The sequence below is a fragment of the Pan troglodytes genome, chromosome 11 (assembly GCF_028858775.2).
Source record: "Pan troglodytes isolate AG18354 chromosome 11, NHGRI_mPanTro3-v2.0_pri, whole genome shotgun sequence".
NCBI lineage: Eukaryota > Metazoa > Chordata > Mammalia > Primates > Hominidae > Pan > Pan troglodytes.
Genome location: NC_072409.2, coordinates 37,151,118 through 37,171,064, shown reverse-complemented (window position 1 = coordinate 37,171,064; position 19,947 = coordinate 37,151,118). Strand labels below are relative to the sequence as shown.

The 19,947-nt window shown below is 40.0% G+C and overlaps 1 protein-coding gene across 2 annotated transcripts in view; it reads left to right on the top strand.

Moving 5' to 3' along the window:
• PLPPR1 (phospholipid phosphatase related 1) overlaps nt 1-19,947 on the top strand; it is a 294,221-nt gene that overhangs the window by 221,919 nt on the left and 52,355 nt on the right. For both annotated transcript variants that reach the window (XM_001135665.5, XM_001135494.7), the window contains exon 3: nt 11,721-11,909. In XM_001135665.5, coding sequence (XP_001135665.1) covers nt 11,721-11,909 — 189 coding nt within the window. The remainder of the gene's footprint in view (nt 1-11,720; nt 11,910-19,947) is intronic.

Sequence of the window (19,947 nt, the reverse complement as noted above, 5' to 3'; positions counted from 1 at the left end):
CAGGTCTTAAAATTCCGAAGGCCATACATTTCTATTACACCATGACAGCCAGCTCAAATGTCACTGCTGCCACATACTTCTCTGTATCTCAGAGTTAATATTCACTTCTTGATGTCATTGTGGTGTCTGTCCATCGTTCCTTCCATCTTTCTCAGCCACTCATCTATCCATCTGTTAAGGTATAACCAATTGTGTTATAACACTGATAATATGGTCACATCCTCATATCCTTGAAAAGCTAAGAACTTCATCTTTATATTTCTCTCATCCCTCTGAGGGGCTTGGCACATGATTGGTGTGTAGCAGGAGTTTGCTGACTTCTATTGCTTTACCAGAGAGACCTCAAGTTAGCACCAAAATCAGTTTAGTTTAACGAAAGATATAGCGGAACTGTAAAATTTTAGACCATAGAGATCCTTGATGGATTGCATCTATCCCCTGTCCCTCCCTTAAACAAGTGAATAAATAAGTAAAATGCACAAGTCATCCATGACCTTCTATTCACAGAATTCTCTTGGCTCGTCCTCTCACCACTGTCACTTTCTCATGCATACCATGTGTATTCAGCTCTGCCCTTTCCCTTCTTTGAGGCAGCCCTGGGAAAGACCAGAGCTCTTGAGCCTCTCAGGCTCGAGTTCTATGCCTTTTGCTCTACTGATCCTTGCAATTATTGACTATCAGAAACTTGCTGTAGCATTTTATATTTATCCCAAATGTCAGAATCATTTTGAATTTTTAATCTTGCTTTCTCTGATATTAGCGATGCCTGTCAGTTTTGTATCACTATACGTTTAACATTCTTCTATGTATTCATCCATGTCATTGAATTAAAAAATCCCTAGCAGCAAAAGATCAAAGAGAAAATTTTGTAGCCCAATTTAGTTTAAGTTATACCAAATATTTATCCCTTCCTTGATGTAGTTGTAAATCTACTTAGTAATATTATTATATGCTCTACATTTCTCCATATCATCCACCTATAAACCACCACCGAGACACTGGAGGAAGGAAGTACTAAATGAAGACAAGGATGTAGTATTTGCATTTATTCTTTAAGGAGTGGCCAAGTAAGAAGGTGAAGGCAGCCCAAGAAGAGAGGTAGACCTATGTATTCTCCGCTAACTAAGAGGCCATGCCTGATGGGATTTGCTGGCTTGGACTCTATTCGAATGGTAGGCTGCTTCTATCCATTACCAAAAAATATGGGCAGGACAAAGGCCAGTGTGTTCAATGCAGAGAAAATTGCTGGATTTACCTAGAATAGCTGTGTCTTAATCTGGGCTGCAATAGCAAATTGTAATAGACTAGGAAGCATAAACGACCATATAGCTCACTGTTTTGAAAACTGGGAAGCCAAGATCAAAGAGCCAGCAGATACACTGTCTAGTGAGGGCCCTCTTGCTGGTTTGCAGGTAGCTACTGTGAACCCCACACATCTAAGACAGGTCTGAATTTAGAAAGTTTATCCAAGGTTAAAGAGACATGCCTATGATATAGCCTGAGGAGGTCCTGATGACATGTGCCCTAGGTGGTCAGGACATAGCTTGGTTTTATACATTTTAGAAGACATGAGACATGAATTAATATATGTAAGTTGTACATTGGTTCAGTCCAGAAAGGCGGGACAACTTGAAGCAGGGAGGGGGCTTCCAGGTCACAGGTAGATAAGAGACAAATGGTTGCATTCTTTTGAGTTTCTGGTTAGCCTTTCCAGAGGAAGCAATCGGATATGCATTTATCTCAGTCAGCAGGGGGATGACTTTGAGTTCTGTCTGGCCTTTGTCCACAAAGCAATTCCTTGTGAGGGAGGCATGTAGCTTTTTAATCATTTTTTAGAAATGGAATGAGAGACAGGTTTACCCTAAGAAGTTCCCAGCTTGACTTTTCCCTTTGGCTTAGTGATTTTGGGGTCCCAAGATTCATTTTAGTTTCATACTGCCTCCTTGCTATAACCTCACTGAGGCCAGGAGAGAGAGATCAGCTCTCTCATGTCTCCTAAGAACACTAATCCTATTCATGAGACTGGGACCCCACCTCCAAATACCATCACATTGGGGATTCAGGCTTTGAAATACGAATTTGGGGAGAACACAAAAATTCAGCCCATACAAAGTAATCACTGAAGATTTTGGAGGAGTATACAGATATAATCATAGCTATACCTTAGGATGGTAACTCTTTAGCAGCAGGGTAAATGATGGCATGGAGAGGTTGAGATCCCAAAGGCAGCAAAAGCAGGTCGGACAAGATTTCAAAAGTGCAGGTGAGAGAATGTGGAAGCCTGAAGGTGGCAGTGGCAGTTTGCATAAATGAGATAAATGTAAGGAGACCCTTCAGTAAGACTTTGGCAACTGACCAGGTATGGCGTGAAGAGAAAGCTAGGGGAAGGAGGAGTCTAAGATGACACTGAGATTTCTAGCCTGTGTAACTGAGACAATGGTCGTTGGATTTACCAGGATAGGGAACTCAAGAGAAGCTGCAGCTTGGGGAGAGGAGAAATAATGAGTTCCAGTTTAGACTTGTGGCATTTGGAATACCTATGGAACACACCATGTTGGTGGTCAGGAGAAAACCCAGAGATACAAATGATGATAGGAGAGTCAATGGAATCAATATAAGAATGGAAGCCACAAAAAGAGATGAGATCTCCCTAGAAGAGAAAATAGAAAGAAAATGACAAAGGGGTTAAAGATAGATCCTGGGTGGGTACCACCATTTATAGACCAGGCTGAAGAAAAGGGAAAATTAAAGGAACAGTGTTTTCAGATAGTTAAGAAAGAAGAATGGAGGAAGAGGAGACCTCAGTCAACCTCTACTATCACCCCAAAGTAAAAAAGCACTGAAAAGGAAGAGCAAATAGAAATTTAAAAGCAAGAAAAAGAGCTGAGTACTTATCAAGTGCCAGGCATTGTACTAAGCTTTTTATATACATCATGTCATTGTGTTAATTGCAGGTTTTCAGTGTAAAAAGAACAGTTAAACGGCTCCAGAGGTTCAGATTGAGGTAACTCATTATACCTCACAGAGTAGTGTTAAGTATCATGTAAGATAATATATTTAAAGTTACATAGCTGATTACATGGGCAATCAGTAAGAGTCATTATTATTATTTCTTTGGACTTACTTTTATAATATCTGTCTTCCCTGACAGAAAACCCCATGAGTCCAAAGACCATGGCTATTTTAACATTTTTGTTGCTCAGTTTTTTTAACTAAGTATTATTGATGTCTGTGTATAGTAGACACTCAACATTAGTTGAATGACTGGATGATCACATTTCGTCTACATATCCTTGCCTGTGGGCACCTCTTTAGTCCTTAAAGAAGAGGGGATGAATTCTCATATACACACTGGTACATTTGAAGTCCCTCAGTTTTCACAAGAGGATGTCCTTCTTAACCACACTTTAATTGCTTTAATTAAAAGATATAGGTCTGTCATGGAATCAACCTAAATGCTCAACAATGGTAGACTGGATAAATAAACTGTGGAACATATACACCATGGAATAGTATGCATCCATAAAAAAGAATGAGATCATGTCCTTCGCCGGAACATGGATAGAGCTGGAGGCCATTATCCTTAGCAAACTAACACAGACACAGAAAACCAAATACTGCATGTTCTGACTTATAAGTGGGACCTAAATGATAACACATCGACACATAGAGGGGAACAATGCACACTAGAACCTACCGGAGGGCAGAGGATCAGGAAAAATAATGGATACTAGACTTTATACCTACGTGATGAAATAATCTGTACAACAAACCCCCATGACACACATTTACCTATGTAACAAACCCGTACATCCTGCACATGTACCCCTGAACTTAAAAGTTAAAAAAAAAAAAAAAGATATAGCTCTGTATTTAACTAACTGGAGACTTACTAGAAAAATAGTCTCTAATTCACTGCTGCCCATTAGTTTTTAGAAACTAAACTGAGAAAAACTATACCAAGGAAGGAGTCTTGAAAGATACACAGTCTATCTACTCTTCTAGGAAACTATTTTTGTTGAGTCAGACACTGCTGTAAGTACTTGTTACATAGTCTTATTTAATCTTCATGAAAATCTGAAGCATTAGGTACTATAGTATTATTAACCCAGTTTTTCAAATGGAGGCACAAAAATTTAGACCACACACCTAGTAGGCAGCACAGCTGGTTTCCAACTTAGGCAGTCTGTCCTGTACTCTTAACCTTTCATTATGCTGTCTCTCTCAAGTTCAACTGCAGCTGAATCATAATGCCTACCTCTTCCATTCTATTTCAGAGTCTTGTTTTTGTGAGTTTTGCTTATATGAAACCTATATTAAGTTGATATGAGGTCTCATATTAAGAACAGTATCATCAGGAAAGAATAGATACTGGAGAAGATGTGGAGAAATAGGAATGCTTTTACACTGTTGGTGGGAGTGTAAATTAGTTCAACCATTGTGGAAGACAGTGTGGTGATTCCTCAAGGATTTAGAACCAGAAATACCGTTTGAGCCAGCAATCCCATTACTGGGTATATACCCAAAGGATTATAAATCATTCTACTATAAAGATACATGCCCATGTATGTTTATTGCAGCACTGTTCACAATAGCAAAGACTTGGAACCAACCCAAATGCCCATCAATGATAGACTGGATAAAGAAATTGTGGCACATATATACCACGAAATACTATGCAGCCATAAAAAGGGATGAGTTCATGTCCTTTGCAAGGACATGGATGAAGCAGGAAACCATCATTCTCAGCAAACTAACACAAGAACAGAAAATCCAACAATGCATATTCTCACTCATAAGTGGGAGTTGAAAAATGAGAACACCTGGACACAGGGAGTGGAACATCGCACACCAGGGCCTGTCAGGGGGTAGGGGCCTGGGGGAGAGATAGCATTAGGAGAAATACCTAATGTACATGATAGGTTGATGGGTGCAGCAAACCACCACGGCACATGTATACCTATGTAACAAACCCGGACATTCTGCACATGTATCCCAGAACTTAAAGTATAATTTAAAAAAAGAAAAATTTTAAAAAAATAACAGCACCATGATACTCACCACTGAATCATTGTTTATCCTGTTACGTTGTTTACAAGAACCCAAAGGAAGAACTCCTGTCTGGTCACTATACCAGAAGTATTCTGCTTATCCTTTAACCATTGGTTTGCTTTTGATCTTATAGATATTGACCACCATTTCCTTATTGCATTGACTGTTAGACAATTTAGAATGAAGCATGTAATTCCTGCCTGTATTTTATATCACCATATTTATTTCCTTCCTGCTTCCATTCCAACTTCTTGCTGATGCTAGCTTACTTTATTTGATGAAAGCTGATTTTTGGAACAAAATAGGAATACATAAACACACCTCACTGCATTTTTGTGAGACGATTATTAACCTTCATATAGATGAGAAAACTGACACTTGGAAACATTTAAAGTGTCCAAGTATGTAACATAGTTTAGTTCTTAATATTCTGCTGACTTATATTTGTAACCTGACTTTCCCCTAGGCCACACAAATTTGAGTGGAGAGAGATATTTATAGTAATCATCCAAGGTTTACTCCTGTGAGCTCTGTGACCTCATGCAATCTGTGCCTGTTTCCTCAAATGTAAAATGGAAATAATAATGTACTTACCACCCACCATGGTTGGGCAGATGAAGAGTTAATTTACGTAAGGTGTTTAAAACAGTTCCTGGGACATGCACAATATAACATTACCATCTCTGTCTCCTTCTCCTTTTCTTCCTCCCTCTCTTCTTCCTTCTCTCTCCTTCCTCCACCTCCTTGGCTCTTGTGTCTGTTGTATATGGAGGACCTCCATCCCCTCTCAGGGGGTCAAACTTATTTCTAAGGCTCCCCAGTGAGGTCTCACGGGGGCTATCAATTTATGTGCTTCCCCTCTAGCCTACTACATTGGTTTCCAGTTCTGTGAATGCTACTTGAGGGTTTCCCACCCCAGCCCTTGTGTGCAACTATTGACATTTGTGACTAGGATGCTTTTTCCCAATACCAAAAAACATCCAAATCCTTAAAGTGTGCTATTCCCTGGTGTCCTGGCTAAGACATTGCTTTCATGTCACAACCGTGTCAGTTCTTACCACCTAAGCTCTGATGTCATACTCCCTCTGCCCAACATTTCCTTTATCCCCTCGCTTTATGGAATTGAATATCTATATTGATGGGGCTGGGCCAAAACCAATACCCTAAGCAGACACCACACAGCCCTCTCCCTCCCCATGCATCCTCTTCTCCCTCATGCAGTATCCCCCCTTCCATTGTTCTCCTTCTATCAACTCCCCTCCCAACCAGTTCACCAGGCACCTGCAGCCATGCATAACTCCCACTGGGGATCAGCAGACAACCTCCTACAGAAGACTTGTTGTTCCTTGTGTTGGTGGGCACGCCCCAGGTAGATTACAAATTACATGGGGTTGGAGAGCATGTCTGAGAATTCCTCACCTTCACAGCACTTAGACTGAGTTCAGAGGCAGCTCACAAGAAGAGTTGCTGATTGACTAGCTTTGATAGCTCATGGCCGAACCAGAATGAGAAACTTCTTTGGGGACAGATATATTGTCTCTGGTTTGTCTGTGCTTGGTTCATTGTTTGTGTTTAGTCACCCCAGATTGCTCAGGGCCATCCTAGTTTTAGCCCTGAAAGTCCTGTGCCCCAGGAAGCCCCTCAGCCCTGAACAAACTGGACTGTTGATCACCTAGCACTAGGATGCCCTTTACACTTCAGACAAGATGCTTCATGTATACTCTCATTCCAAACTCTTGCCTCTGTCCTACTGCCCTTGACACACAGGCTTACATGAGTCACACCATCATTATCTGATTCCCTGTTTCCCCAGCTTGTATCAGGACATATAAATTATTGGTCCACAGTTCCTCCAGACTTAACAGCCTGTTGGAAAAGGTTCTCATCCTCTTCTCTCAGCTTTGTGACCTTCACAATTATTGCTCTTCTTGACATTTTTACTTTTCTTTAACCAGCAAAGGGCCTTGGTAGAAACACAGTGCTTTCAACCACAGGAAGCTGAATTTCAGATATTGCTGGATTCTGCCTTCTGAAGCCTCGTGGAATGATCAGCACTTAATGCATTTTTTACTACTATATTGGATTGTCATTCTTGGAAAGCAACAGCTGAGGAAATTCCCTGGTACATGAGCTCCTTACACCTTGTTATACTCCCACAGCCATAATTGCTTCTTTCACACTGACATCTTCAACCCTTCCACCAGTACTTGCACCCAGCATGGCCTCACCATCTGCTCATGTGACACCAACATTATGGCCTCCCTCCATGCATTCCTAAATGGAGCTGAGGAAGGCAACAGAGATGGCAAGTGTGCCAGCTGGCACCAGTGACACAAACATAGACAGTGATAAATCATGTCTCAGGACAGGGAGGAAGAAAGGAGTATGCTGATGGCTAATTGTGTGGCATCATCAGTGCAGTGAGATGGATCTCTCTGCTCATGGAGACAGAATCAATGTGTGTTGTTTCTGTTCCTGCAGTATGTGCATCTGTTTCCTTTAAAAATATGGTCACAGGAGGCCGGGTACGGTGGCTCAAGCCTGTAATCCCAGCACTTTGGGAGGCTGAGGCAGGCGGATCATGAGGTCAGAAGTTCGAGGCCAGCCTGGCCAACATAGTGAAACCCCGTCTCTACTAAAAATACAAAAAATTAGCTGGGTGTGGTGGTGTGCGCCTGTAATCCCAGCTACTCGGGAGGCTGAGGCAGGAGAATCGTGTGAACCTGGGAGGCAGAGGTTGCAGTGAGCCGAGATTGCGCCATTGCAGACCAGCCTGGGCTACAATGCGAGACACCGCATCAAAAAAAAAAAAGTCACAGGAGAATGTTCAATAGCAAATCAACTAGAAATCAAAATCTGAGTTGTTCTATTTCTGCTTCTGTGCATCTCTAAATAGCATTATTGGGGGACTTCCCAGGGAGTTTGAGGATTGCTTGAAAATGACAGGGAAGGCCGGGCGCGGTGGCTCATGCCTGTAATCCCAACACTTTGGGAGGCTGAGACGGATGGATCACTCGAGGTCAAGAGTTTGAGACCAGCCTGGTCAACATGATGAAACCTTGTCTCTACTAAAAACAAAAAATTAGCCAGGCATGATGGCATGCACCTGTAATCCCAGCTACCAGGAAAGCGGAGGTTGCAGTGAGCCAAGATCCTGCCACTGCACTCCAGCCTGGAAGACAGAATGAGACCCTGTCTCCAAAAAAAAAAAAAAAAAAAGAAAGAAAAAAAGAAAATTACAAGGAAGAGTTTCTGGCTTCTGGCTGCTCGGGGGAAGAGCCAAGGCAAGCCAATTCATGCTCGTGGTGGGTGGTCAGTTCTGTCACATAAGCTGCTGAAGCTCCCACCTACCACTACCACCCTTTGGGTCTCCAAGGTTCTCTGTTCTTTATGTCCTGCAAATTTTTATAAACTTTTAATTTATCCAGTTCTCTCTGAATGCTGCTTCCAGGATTAAATCAGCTAGGCAACTATTCAAGATTTGTTCTATAGATCTCAAATTTAGGCATGTAATGCTTTCTTTGTTGTTAGATCTTCATTGATTTCAGTGTATTTGGTGTTAAGATAGTTGTGTTTTAAGAGCTTCCATTCCTTGTGTTTGTCTTGAGTTCTTTTCCTATATATAAGTTTTTGCTTTCACTTACCTCATTTTCACTTTTTTTTAGAAAAAGGAAGTGGTAGCACAAAGATACCCATAAAATACAATCCTCTTCCTACAAAAGAGGAAGCTAGATGTCATTTTTATTTTTATTTTTTTTATCCAGAAGCCCCCATAGATCTTGCCTATTCCCATTCAGGTATCTCCCAAGAGCTGATGAAGCCAAGAGAGACAAAATTGTTTCCAGCCACATGGATGAGACACATGACACACACAAAAATCCCAGATCAGCCCTTTGCAGGGGTTCAGACGGAACTTCAGAGACAGAGCCTTAAAACTGTTGGAAGCCTGGTGTTATTTCATCTTCAAAACATCAAGTCAACTGGCTAGGTTCCTTTCCATCAGGTCAACTCACTTAACAAGTCAAGCATAAAAGAAACAGTAACTTCATAGCTTTGATTTTATAAACTAGCTGCAATCAGGAGCACCTATTAGTAGGGGTAGCTTTGGAGTATCTCTCTCAATCTTTCAGGAAACATATTTATCCAAGTCTCTTCTCTGTTGCTATAAGGAAAATAAATAAACCAATTACTTCAAACAGCAGAGAAGGCTGGCATAAAGGTTGGTGATTTACATGTGGCCCCAATAAACAACTCCAAGCATGGAAAAACACATGGAAGTGTCCAGAGATTACTGGACAGTCCAAAGTTGTGATTGGAGATCCACATCTCTGGGAGCAGAAAACGCTAGATACTAGAAGAATGTAATCCATAAACAGTCAGAAACAAGTCATGTGTAAGGGCTAGTGAATGAAGAGATGGTTTGTGGCCTAATTGGAATAAAAGGAAAGGTAGCAATGGATGTAGCTAAAAGGTAAACACCTTTAGATAAGATGGTTAGAAATTTGTACTTGAAGCTGGGCGCAGTGGCTCATGCCTGTATAATCCTAACACTTTGGAAGGCCGAGGTGGGTGGATCATTTGAATTAAGAATCTTCCCTGTCCTTCCAATTTCTCCTCTTTTGATGCCTTTCCTCTTTGGTTATAATGTGTCTCAAGTACAAACTTCTGTCTGGTTTTGTTTTGTTTTTGAGACAGAGTCTCTATGCAGCCATAAAAAAGGATGAGTTCATGTCCTTTGTAGGGACATGGATGAAGCTGGAAACCATCATTCTCAGAAAACTATCGCCAGGACAAAAAACCAAACACCACATGTTCTCACTCATAGGTGGGAATTGAACAATGAGAACACTTGGACACGGGAAGGGGAACATCACACACCGGGGCCTGTTGTGGGTGGGGGAGGGAGGAGGGATAGCATTAGGAGATATACCTAATGTAAATGATGAATTAATGAGTGCAGCACACCAACATGGCACATGTATATATATGTAACAAACCTGCACATTGTGCACATGTACCCTAGAACTTAAAGTATAATAAAAAATACATTTAAAAAAATAAAATCTTTGATGTGAAAAAATAAAAAGAAAAATGAAAATGATGCTAATCTGCTACTGTATGGAAGAGTTGCAGAATTACTATCCCAGAAGTAGAGGCTGTGCTGGTTCCAGAGAATGGTTTATAGTGGGGCAGAGGGTAAAGGCTGTGCTTCAATGCTGTGGCTAAAGCAATGGATAGGAAAATGGATGAGAATGCCAAAAATTGCCTCTCTGTGCTAGAGTTTAGCTACTTTGCCTCCCCCATCGCTCTCTACCTTTTCGTATAAGATGCAGTTTTAGATCCTGATACAGCTCAGCTTTTGCTTTTTTCCTACAGATCAGGAAACGTGGGTTTCTAGTCCTGGCTTTCACACTAACCAGCTGTGTGGCCTTGGATTAGTCATTCTGGGGCTGAAATAAGAACTTTAGTCTTCTTAAGCCCTGAAAAGATTATGATTTCCCTTTACTGCCTTATATGTACTTCAAAATACAAACAACTTTAAGCCATAGATATCTAAAGATGTCCTACCAAGTTCTGATTTTTTTTTCATAACTTTGATACCTTTAAACAAATCAACATTTAAAAATACATTTTCTTCATTTTAGTTTGCCTGTTTTGTTAATGCTCAATCTAAGCACATGTTTAGTTTAATTTTTGGATAATCAGGCAGTGGTCAGTTCCACTTTCCTCATCTATGAAATAAAGGTGTCAGACAGGAAGAACTCTAAGATATCCCCCAGCTTAAGTTTCTGTAATTTCATGACCTCAAATGTATTTTCTATCTACCTTTATTCACCATCTTATCTTGGCATTGGTGATTTCCAAATATGAATGGAAAAACATGTTACATTTCCATATCCCCTCAATTCCACATACCTGCTAAAAACTATATCTAAACTTTGGTGAGTATCTAGGACATCTGAGTCAAAACAAAAGGATAACTGTGTCTTTTTTTTTTATGTCTAAATCTTACAAAGGCTATATTTCTATAATAAGATACGATCATCAGCAAAGTCCTTGACTTACTGGCAGAAACCATTTTGGAAAAAGATAAAAGTTATGACTGATGTAGAATACCTGCCAATAACTTAGGGTGTCGAAATTTCCCTTAACCCATCTAGGATTTAGCTTTCCTGTTAATTTCTTCATTTGTCCATTCCTTCGTTTACTCGTGGTTTACCTACCTTTCATATTTCATAAGGTAAGTCTACCTGTAATATTGTATGAAATTGCTCGTGAACAGTTCTCACATCTATGTCTTGACAACTCTTTTGCCACTGCCTTTTGACTTTTCACCTCTGTCCTAAATGGCTATAGTGCCTTGGTTCCCATGCATACTGAGACTCTGAAAGGGTGGCAGCAGGGGCTGAAGCTCTCTACAAGCCTGGCTGGGATCTGCCTTTCAGATGGGAGCTGCTCATTATTTGCTGGAAGGTTTATAGAACAGATGTTACAAGGCAGACAAGCAAGCACACACTCCCAGAGCACGCTGCGCCAGGCACGCACACACTCGCCAATACCAATATCAGGAGAGCCGCTGCTGGGGTGATGGAGGGAGTGTGCTCTGAGGGGCAAGGGCTGCTCCGAAGCCCTGCTAATGTCTCTGTGTGGCCATGCTGTATTTTCAGCTTGTCATCATGGCTGGGACAGTGCTGCTTGCCTACTACTTCGAATGCACTGACACTTTTCAGGTGCATATCCAAGGATTCTTCTGTCAGGACGGAGACTTAATGAAGCCTTACCCAGGGACAGAGGAAGAAAGCTTCATCACCCCTCTGGTGCTCTATTGTGTGCTGGCTGCCACCCCAACTGCTATTGTAAGTACAGAAATAGACTTTCCTCTTTATTGTCAGATACCCAAGAATGTTTTCTGTCTGCTTTTTCTCCTCTTTCTTCTCTTCCTGAGCATTCACCAGCAGTTTTATCAGTGGCATCCTATTTCAGCCAAAACAGAGTGAATGGAGCTCTGCAGAAAAACTCATTAAAATAGGTCTTGTCTTGTATGGGTGGCTTTTGTTTTTCGGTATCTGAATTTTAAAAAGATTTTTTTTTTAAAAAAGCATGTGAGAATGTTATAAATCAACAGGTATGATTGGCTAATGTGTTAAGAACAGCTATTGTCCTCTTGAAAAAATATGCTATGAGTTGCAAGTATTCACAAGCGATTCTGAATGTAAGTGCTGGCACTGATATAATGGCTGAGATTAGAGTGGAATAGAATCCCTCAGGCTGATATCTCCTGCTGTTCTCATTGAACTTCCATAGATGCCAGAGATGAGAGAAATTGCTTAACCTGAAGTTTGCTGTGATTCATTCTTGATGGCTCTGGCTCTGTTCACATTACATCACATTAAATTAAGTTGCAACTTTACCTTCATATATTTCATTTTCCCTTTCATGAGGCAAAAAATGGGCCACACAGTCCTCTACAGAGATTGCTTAACAGCATAAAGTTTGCAGATCTGTGTTACCTGGTCAAGTGATTTAACACTTAGACATTTTAATTTTTATTTTTTAAAATGATATTTGGGGGAGTTTTAAATTAAGTGTTTCTGCCTAAATATGCCATAAGGTCAGATTAGTCAGGATGTGATCTTAGTTCCCATTCCCCTCCTTCTCTTCTAACAGCTGACTCCCTGAACGCTCCCTCCTCCCCTACCTGCCCTCTATTCGGCAGTAATAAAAATACTGACTGGCATGCCGAGGAATACAGCAATTGCTTAGATACTCAGTTCGAATATTAGTTTCTTGTGCCAATGTTTTGCTTGCTTTCAGATGAGAAATGGAATAGAATTTTGAAGATAAATAATACGGGCATAATAAATTCATTTGGCTCATTGACCCCAGGCTCTACAAAGCTCTACCTTAAATGATAGGACTGTGCTGTAAGGACTAAGATCAGCATTGATGAGCCACAACATGATGTTTCAGAGGGACTAAGAAACAAGCTTTGCTGCCTAACACACCTGGATTCACATCCTGACTTTGGGCAAGTCACCTCACTGTTCCCTCCCATACAAAATAAGGACAACTGAATGCTTACCTCATGCATTGCTGTGGGGCTTAGAAATGACTTAGCACAGTGCCTGGCATTTACGAAGTGTTCAGGAACAGGGAAACAAAAAACCTGGCTGAAACTGCTTTTTGCCCTCTTTGGAATCACAGACCAACTTCCTACTTCTGAAAGGAATGAAATTCCACTGAGAACCCTCATTAAGACCTCTTTTCTCCAATTCTAGAGTGAAGGGAGATATGCCCATTCCTCAGAGGAAGGGTAATCTCTGTACGCCTCTTACCAGCCTACAGAATAAGAGAAAGCATACAGGACACCTTTCCATGTACCTCACAATGTGACACACTCCACACCCCACGTAAAACTAGGAGGCCAGACTGGGTTCTGTCTGGTATGGTTTCATGGTGGCTCTACCTGGAGGCCATGGGTTCAGTCTAGAATTGGGTCCTGGTTTCTTCCTGTCTCATAAGCATATCGATTTCCTGTGTATTCAGACAGGCATCCCTGAGTGATCCATTGACTTACTGACATATTTCCTCTCTTCTTCCCAGTCTCAGGAAATTTCATTTATCGTTGCCTAGGTTCTCCTTTAGTTACTATTTATAATTATAGAGACTGTTTTACATTTAAAAAAATATAAAAAAGGGAAGGAAATGGATTAATAAAAATTGGGGCAGAAAGTTAAAGTCAGAAAATAGAATTAATAAATTAAATGTACATCTGCCTGGCTAGTCTATAATAGAAAGTCAGACATACAAATACAGTTAAGAAAACATACTTAAAAGCAAAAATAAAAATATAAACTTAAGACTTATTTAAGTTGTATATACAATTCTGTGCCAATAAATGCTTACATCTCAATAAAATTGAAAACTCTATGAAGATATTTACTAGTGATGCCTTATATCAATTTTTAAAAAAGATGTAGCAAAGCTGAATATATGAATGCCAACAGAATAAAATTTTAAACATGCCAAAATTTGTCTCAAAAAATAGTACTCAGGACACACAGCTGTGGAATAATTTTCCTCAAACATTTGAGGAATAAGAAATCTCAAACAATATAAAATGTTTCAAGGCCTTTTCATAAATGAAAAACTTTTCCATGCATATTACAAACAAGAAAAATATGGATGTAAAGCGCTTAGAAAGCGAGTCCACATAAATACCCACAAAAGCACTCTGAATAGTAACAATAACTCACTTAGCAGTGTTGATGCAAGCATATAAAAACAAACTGGTAGATTTGCCTACCTAAGAATAAAAATTTCCATCAGAAGTAAAGACTGCAAAAAAGTTTGCTACATAGGAGACTCAAATGTAAATACCCTTAATACTTAGAAAGATGAGCTTCCCAAAATCAAAATGAGAGAGGACAAGAATAGACAACTAACAACCAGCAATCAATAGACTCTGTGCATATAAATATTTCTAAATTCATCACTAACCAAAGAAAAATCATTTTTTAAAGGATACAGCATTTTTCTCATATAAAATTGGCAAATGTTTTCAAAGAACTTAGTCTATGTTTACAAAATGTAGAGACTTTCATGTAATTCTAGTCAAAGCATAAACCAATATTTTCTTTCTGAAGAGCAGTTAAAGATGTATTAAGAGCTTAATAAACTTCAGACCCAGTCATTAATTACATTTTCTAGATTTATAAAAATACAAAGATTTGTATATAGGGATGTTCATGTCAGTAATAGTTTTAATAATTAGAAACTAGGAACTAGCTAAATACACAATACCAGACTGGTTTAATACATTATGTGCCAGCCATGTTTTTGAAATACCTTAAGTAATGATGGAACATGTTTGTAATTTAATATTAGGATTTTTTAAGGCCAAAAAATTGTATGCAGTATTGTGGGTAAGATCTTTTTATCTTCTGTAAGAGAATCTGACCTCACAATTTTCTGCCTCTGTTTCCCCTAGAAAAAGACAATATGTATCAATTATATCACCAGGTAAAATTGAGCCCTTATTGGTGAATTGCATCTGTTCTCAGATAACTGTTATGACCTGAGAGAGTGCTTCTGCTATGACTTCCAATAACAGTGACTCTGGTAACTTGGCATATCTATTGTGGGTCCCCGGAAACTATGCCTATGGAGTTGTTACACTATATATTGACTCCTACAGGGCATGTGGCTTTTCAGCCAGGGTAATTCCTGCATCCTCTGAAATGTATGTAGCCCCCATGCACCTGAGCTGTATTGTTCTGCTGGACCACTGCAAGGACATGTGCTAAAGATAAGCAGGTAATGCTACCCTGCCGGCAAGCTGTGGTTTCTTCCAAGTGGACCAGCACCAAATGTAGTCTGTGGGTCTGAATATTTAACATATCCTAAGAAGATACATTGTGGATGTTGCAAGTATAATCCCAAATTTATAATTATAAAAGGAATACAAAGAAAGTAAACATTTTCAACTATTATTTCTGAATGGTAATGTTAGTTTTTGTTCTTCATTTATACTTTTATATATTTCTTTCCAAATTCTACATGAATGTATATTGGTTTTAAACCAAAGACATACCTCTAAAACAAATTATATAGTCCATTTCTTTTGGCAATAATTACAAAATGACCAAACTTTAATAAGACTTGAAAATGGCAATTCTAATAAAAACACACATCACCAAAACTTTACAAAGAATTTTCTCTTCTCTCAGAGTAAAAGTGATAGGTCTTCTTTCATTTTAAGATTTTCAGCAGAAGCTCTTCTCCAGGCTACAGCTTTTGATCTTATCTCTTCCATTAATTCATTTTCCCCAAATGACACAAGTTGAAATGTAGTACAACTGCTGCCATGGAAGTCAACGTGATTTGGTCAGTGGACAGAGCATTAAGCACCTACAGTTCTACTCTAGTTCTCGATTATGAAACCCCGATTCAGCTTTCTCATTCCTCTGATAATACTGACAAACCCCCCAAATATATTACATAAATGATGGTCACAAGAATAACATCTTTTAATATACTTATATTGTGCAGACATGGCCTAATTTATCCTCAGAACAGCCAAAGAACATAGAGAAAGTGTGTGGTCCAATTTCTTTCGAGTTGAGACTGTTGAGACTCAGGTAGGTTAGATGATTTGCTGAAGGTTCCACCTAGTTCTGTACATGATTAGACAGCCACCTATTTGGTTCCACTTATTTTCCTCGCAAATGAGGGGCATTGGTAGGAACCAGGGCTGATTGCAGCTGATAGTCAATGGCAAAGGGCAGCGTGGCCTTGCTACCCTGCTAATGGCGCTTGATTTTCCCTGAAGACCTAAAAATACATGAGCAGCAGCAAGATAGAAAACAGAAGACCTTTTCTGATAATGCTCAGGGAAGTTTCGTGGGAACAGTTTCCTGGGAACAAGGAGCTGCATTCACTTCTCCTGTCCTATCCTGGTGAGGTATGACCTGTTGCAGCTCCCAAGTGCCCACCTCAGCACACACTCCTGCTTCTGAGTATGCATCCTCCACTCTCCTCACAATGCAGTCATCTTTTCCCAGGTTTGATAAGACTAGAGAGGCAGGTCTCATGTCACAGCTTTGCCTCCAGTAACTGTGTGACCTCTGATAAGCCATGTTCCTTCTGTGGGTTCAGTTTCCTCATCTGTACCTAAAAGAAATGGTTAGGCTAAATGATCTCTAAGCACCTGCCAGTTCTCAGATTCCATGAAAACTGAAAAATGAACATTCTCATCAGAAGCTAACATTTGGAGGCTTCCAAACTCCCAAATCACGACTCTCTTTCTGGAGTCTGATTTTGCACCTCTGTGCCGGATTAAGTGTTTCACAGAACTGCACAGTTGTTTATTCCTTCTTAAAACCATTTCCTGTTCTCTATGGAGTATAATGAAGCGTGACGCCTCTTGAGTGATCTGTGAGACACTAACTAACATCAAATCTCAAAAGTGTAGCTCAATGTGGACTTGTCTGTCCTTGGTTTTCTGTGCTCCCTCAAGCACATTGACCATGGAAGAACCTAGCACCCTGCACTGCTGCGCGTCTGCAGATGGGCACTAATGACCCCATTCACAATTGCAGGGATGCACAAGAAATGCTTGAGGGGAAAGACTCTGCTGTATGTTCAACCTGTCATTTCCTATTTCTCCTTTTGTGCTTTGCTGTCAGAAAAGATCAGCATCATATTGAGACACGGCCACATGGGATAAATCGCAGAAGGCCAAGGCCACTGCTATCCCAGATCTTCAGGAAAGGTTAGAGCATGGGGGATTTACTGTGTCCCCGTTTAGCCCAAAGTGGCAGTCTATGCTTGAAAGAAATCTGCAGGGTATGTTCTGACCACCTGGAAACCCTGGCTAACTACTGCCTCGGGCCTTCTGAATAAACTCATACACTCAGAGTCAAAGGAAGAGAGCCTGTTTGGATAAGAGGATTTACTCAGCAGAGAATCTGATTTACCCTCATTTTATCTCAGCCCCAGCAGCACAAGGCATGAAAAAAATGGCTATTAAACCTTTTTTCTTGGCTTCACAACGAAGTGACAGGGGAGTATTTAGTATTGAAGTAGCAGAACATGACTTCCAGCCCGAGGATTGAAATAGCTCACATTTTGTATGCAAGTGTGCGCGCATGCATTACAAGACTCATCTAGAATTTCCTAGGAAAGGAAGAGACAAACACAACTTGATAGAAAGGCACAATTTGGAGAAAATTGTGAATCTTCATTTGGGGGTTTCTGGGCTGTAAGCTCTTCCAGCAAATGTAAAAACCCAGAGCACAGTGCAGATCACAAAGTGGGCTCTCAATAATGCAAGCCTGTTGGCTGGCTGACGAGGGGTGCAGCTGCCGAAGCAAAGGAGACATTGTAGGGTCTTGTACTTCCTCATAATCTGCCTTTTCCAGGCTCTGAACAACCTCATCTGTTGAAACTCTTTATAACATTTTATAATTCACATCTTTTTCCCTTTTGTACATTATCACATGACTTCCTTTTTTAAAAAAAAATTCACAACATTTTCTTTGTTGCTAATATATTCAGTGTTTATAATTTACATTTTTCTGGAAAAAATTTCTAGATATGCCCATTAATTATTGTGGATTTTTTTAAAAACTTAAATCCATTTTCTCATTTTCTGTCCATACTGCAGATGACTGCTCCAAATCTCCTTTAGAGATTGTTTTTCTCCTGACATCATGCCACCAAGAGATATGCTTTCCATCTTCAATATACCCCTCCTAATAATTGATGACTAGATGATTATGTTAAGGAACTTGACAATTTGTTTCTTGGAGAGAATATTGTTTGCCTAAAAATATGTGATTTTCAATGCATTTTACTTTTTACTCTATTTTTACTTCAATGCATTTTACTTTTTACTGAAAGCAGTATTTTAGCTAACTCATTTAAAATTCCCATTTCTCTTGTATTCACTGTTCAGATAAAAAGATATAAGAGAACACTATGCTTTGGAAATATGATACCACCTTGGTGCTGTATTTTATATCAAGTGCCACCTAAAGACACCTTCTGAACGGGTGGATGTGGCCTCTGGAGTAAGACCAGTAGAGAGGCTCCAGTTTACAAAAACACTTATTATCCCATTTACTGAACTCTTTTCAGAATCATCCAAACAGCCTTGGTTCATTTAAGCCTTGAGCTTTGAAACGCATAGGAAGTGTCTAGAGCTGAATTGCATCATTTACACCTAAGAGCTCTTGAACTAGCCAAAGTTCAGCAAGTAAGGGGACAGGAAGCTCTCTGCAGGTCTGGGGTTATCAATGTGACAGCACTCATCAGGAAAGATTAAAGTGGAGCATGGAGACATTGGCAGTTAGGGCTAGCAGCAGGGTCTATAGGTTGAAAATCTCCTGGGTAACTTTAAAACAAAATCTAAAACAAAAACCATTTCTGCCTTCTTGGAGATGTTTATTACTATTGAAGCCTCCCAGGGAGAATATTAGAAGTATCTAAAAATCTGTAAGACTGAGAGCCCTGAAACTACTTAGAGACTAATATTGGGGAGTATATAAAGAACTCTCTCCTCTTCCTCAGAGTCTTAGAATATCTAGAGTGTGGGCAAAATCTGATCACCAGCTTCTGCTGTCCTTTAACAACCCAAAGTGACAGAGATATCAGCAAATGTGATGACTCTGGGGTAGGCTGTGTCTACTTTGCTTTCAGGGAAGGTTACTTGGTAAGGGTAAAGGCCCATGGGATTGTAGAAGGAAATGATGGCTGAAGGAAGAAGCAATGCAAGAAATCACGCTGGCCTTGGAGAGCTTAACTGACTGAACTGCGATTGAAGCCCAGTTACATGATTTCAGTTTCCCTTAACGAGCCCTCTCTTTTTGGCTCCTATCATAATGGCAAAGATGTTGGAGCTAAAAAAGCACCTTAGGGATCCTGTAGTAAAACTTCTTCATTTGACAGATGAGAAACTGACACCCAAAGAGGTCAAGCAACTAGTCCAAAAGTAAACACCTGGTTAGGGCAGAGTCGAGCTAGAATTACACTATATTTCCTTACTCCAGGACTGGGCACAATGATTTCTTTCTCCTGTTTCAACACACATTCTTGCCTGGGTAGACCAGCAAGTACAAACAGAAAACATAGGACATATATATATGCTTTTACATTCACTTTTTAATCCTCTCTACAACTATGTAATACAGTCACTACTTTCATATTCAAATCATTAGAAAAAGAAAAACTGAACCTCAAAAAGTTTCCATTAGTTACCCAAAATCACACATCAATAAAGGAGAGAGCTGAGATTTCAACTCCAAAGCCCGCATTCAGGAAACAGCAAAAACTTTGATATCACCCAGTACTAGAGCCACAACTAGCATATGTATGACCACAAAATATGTATTC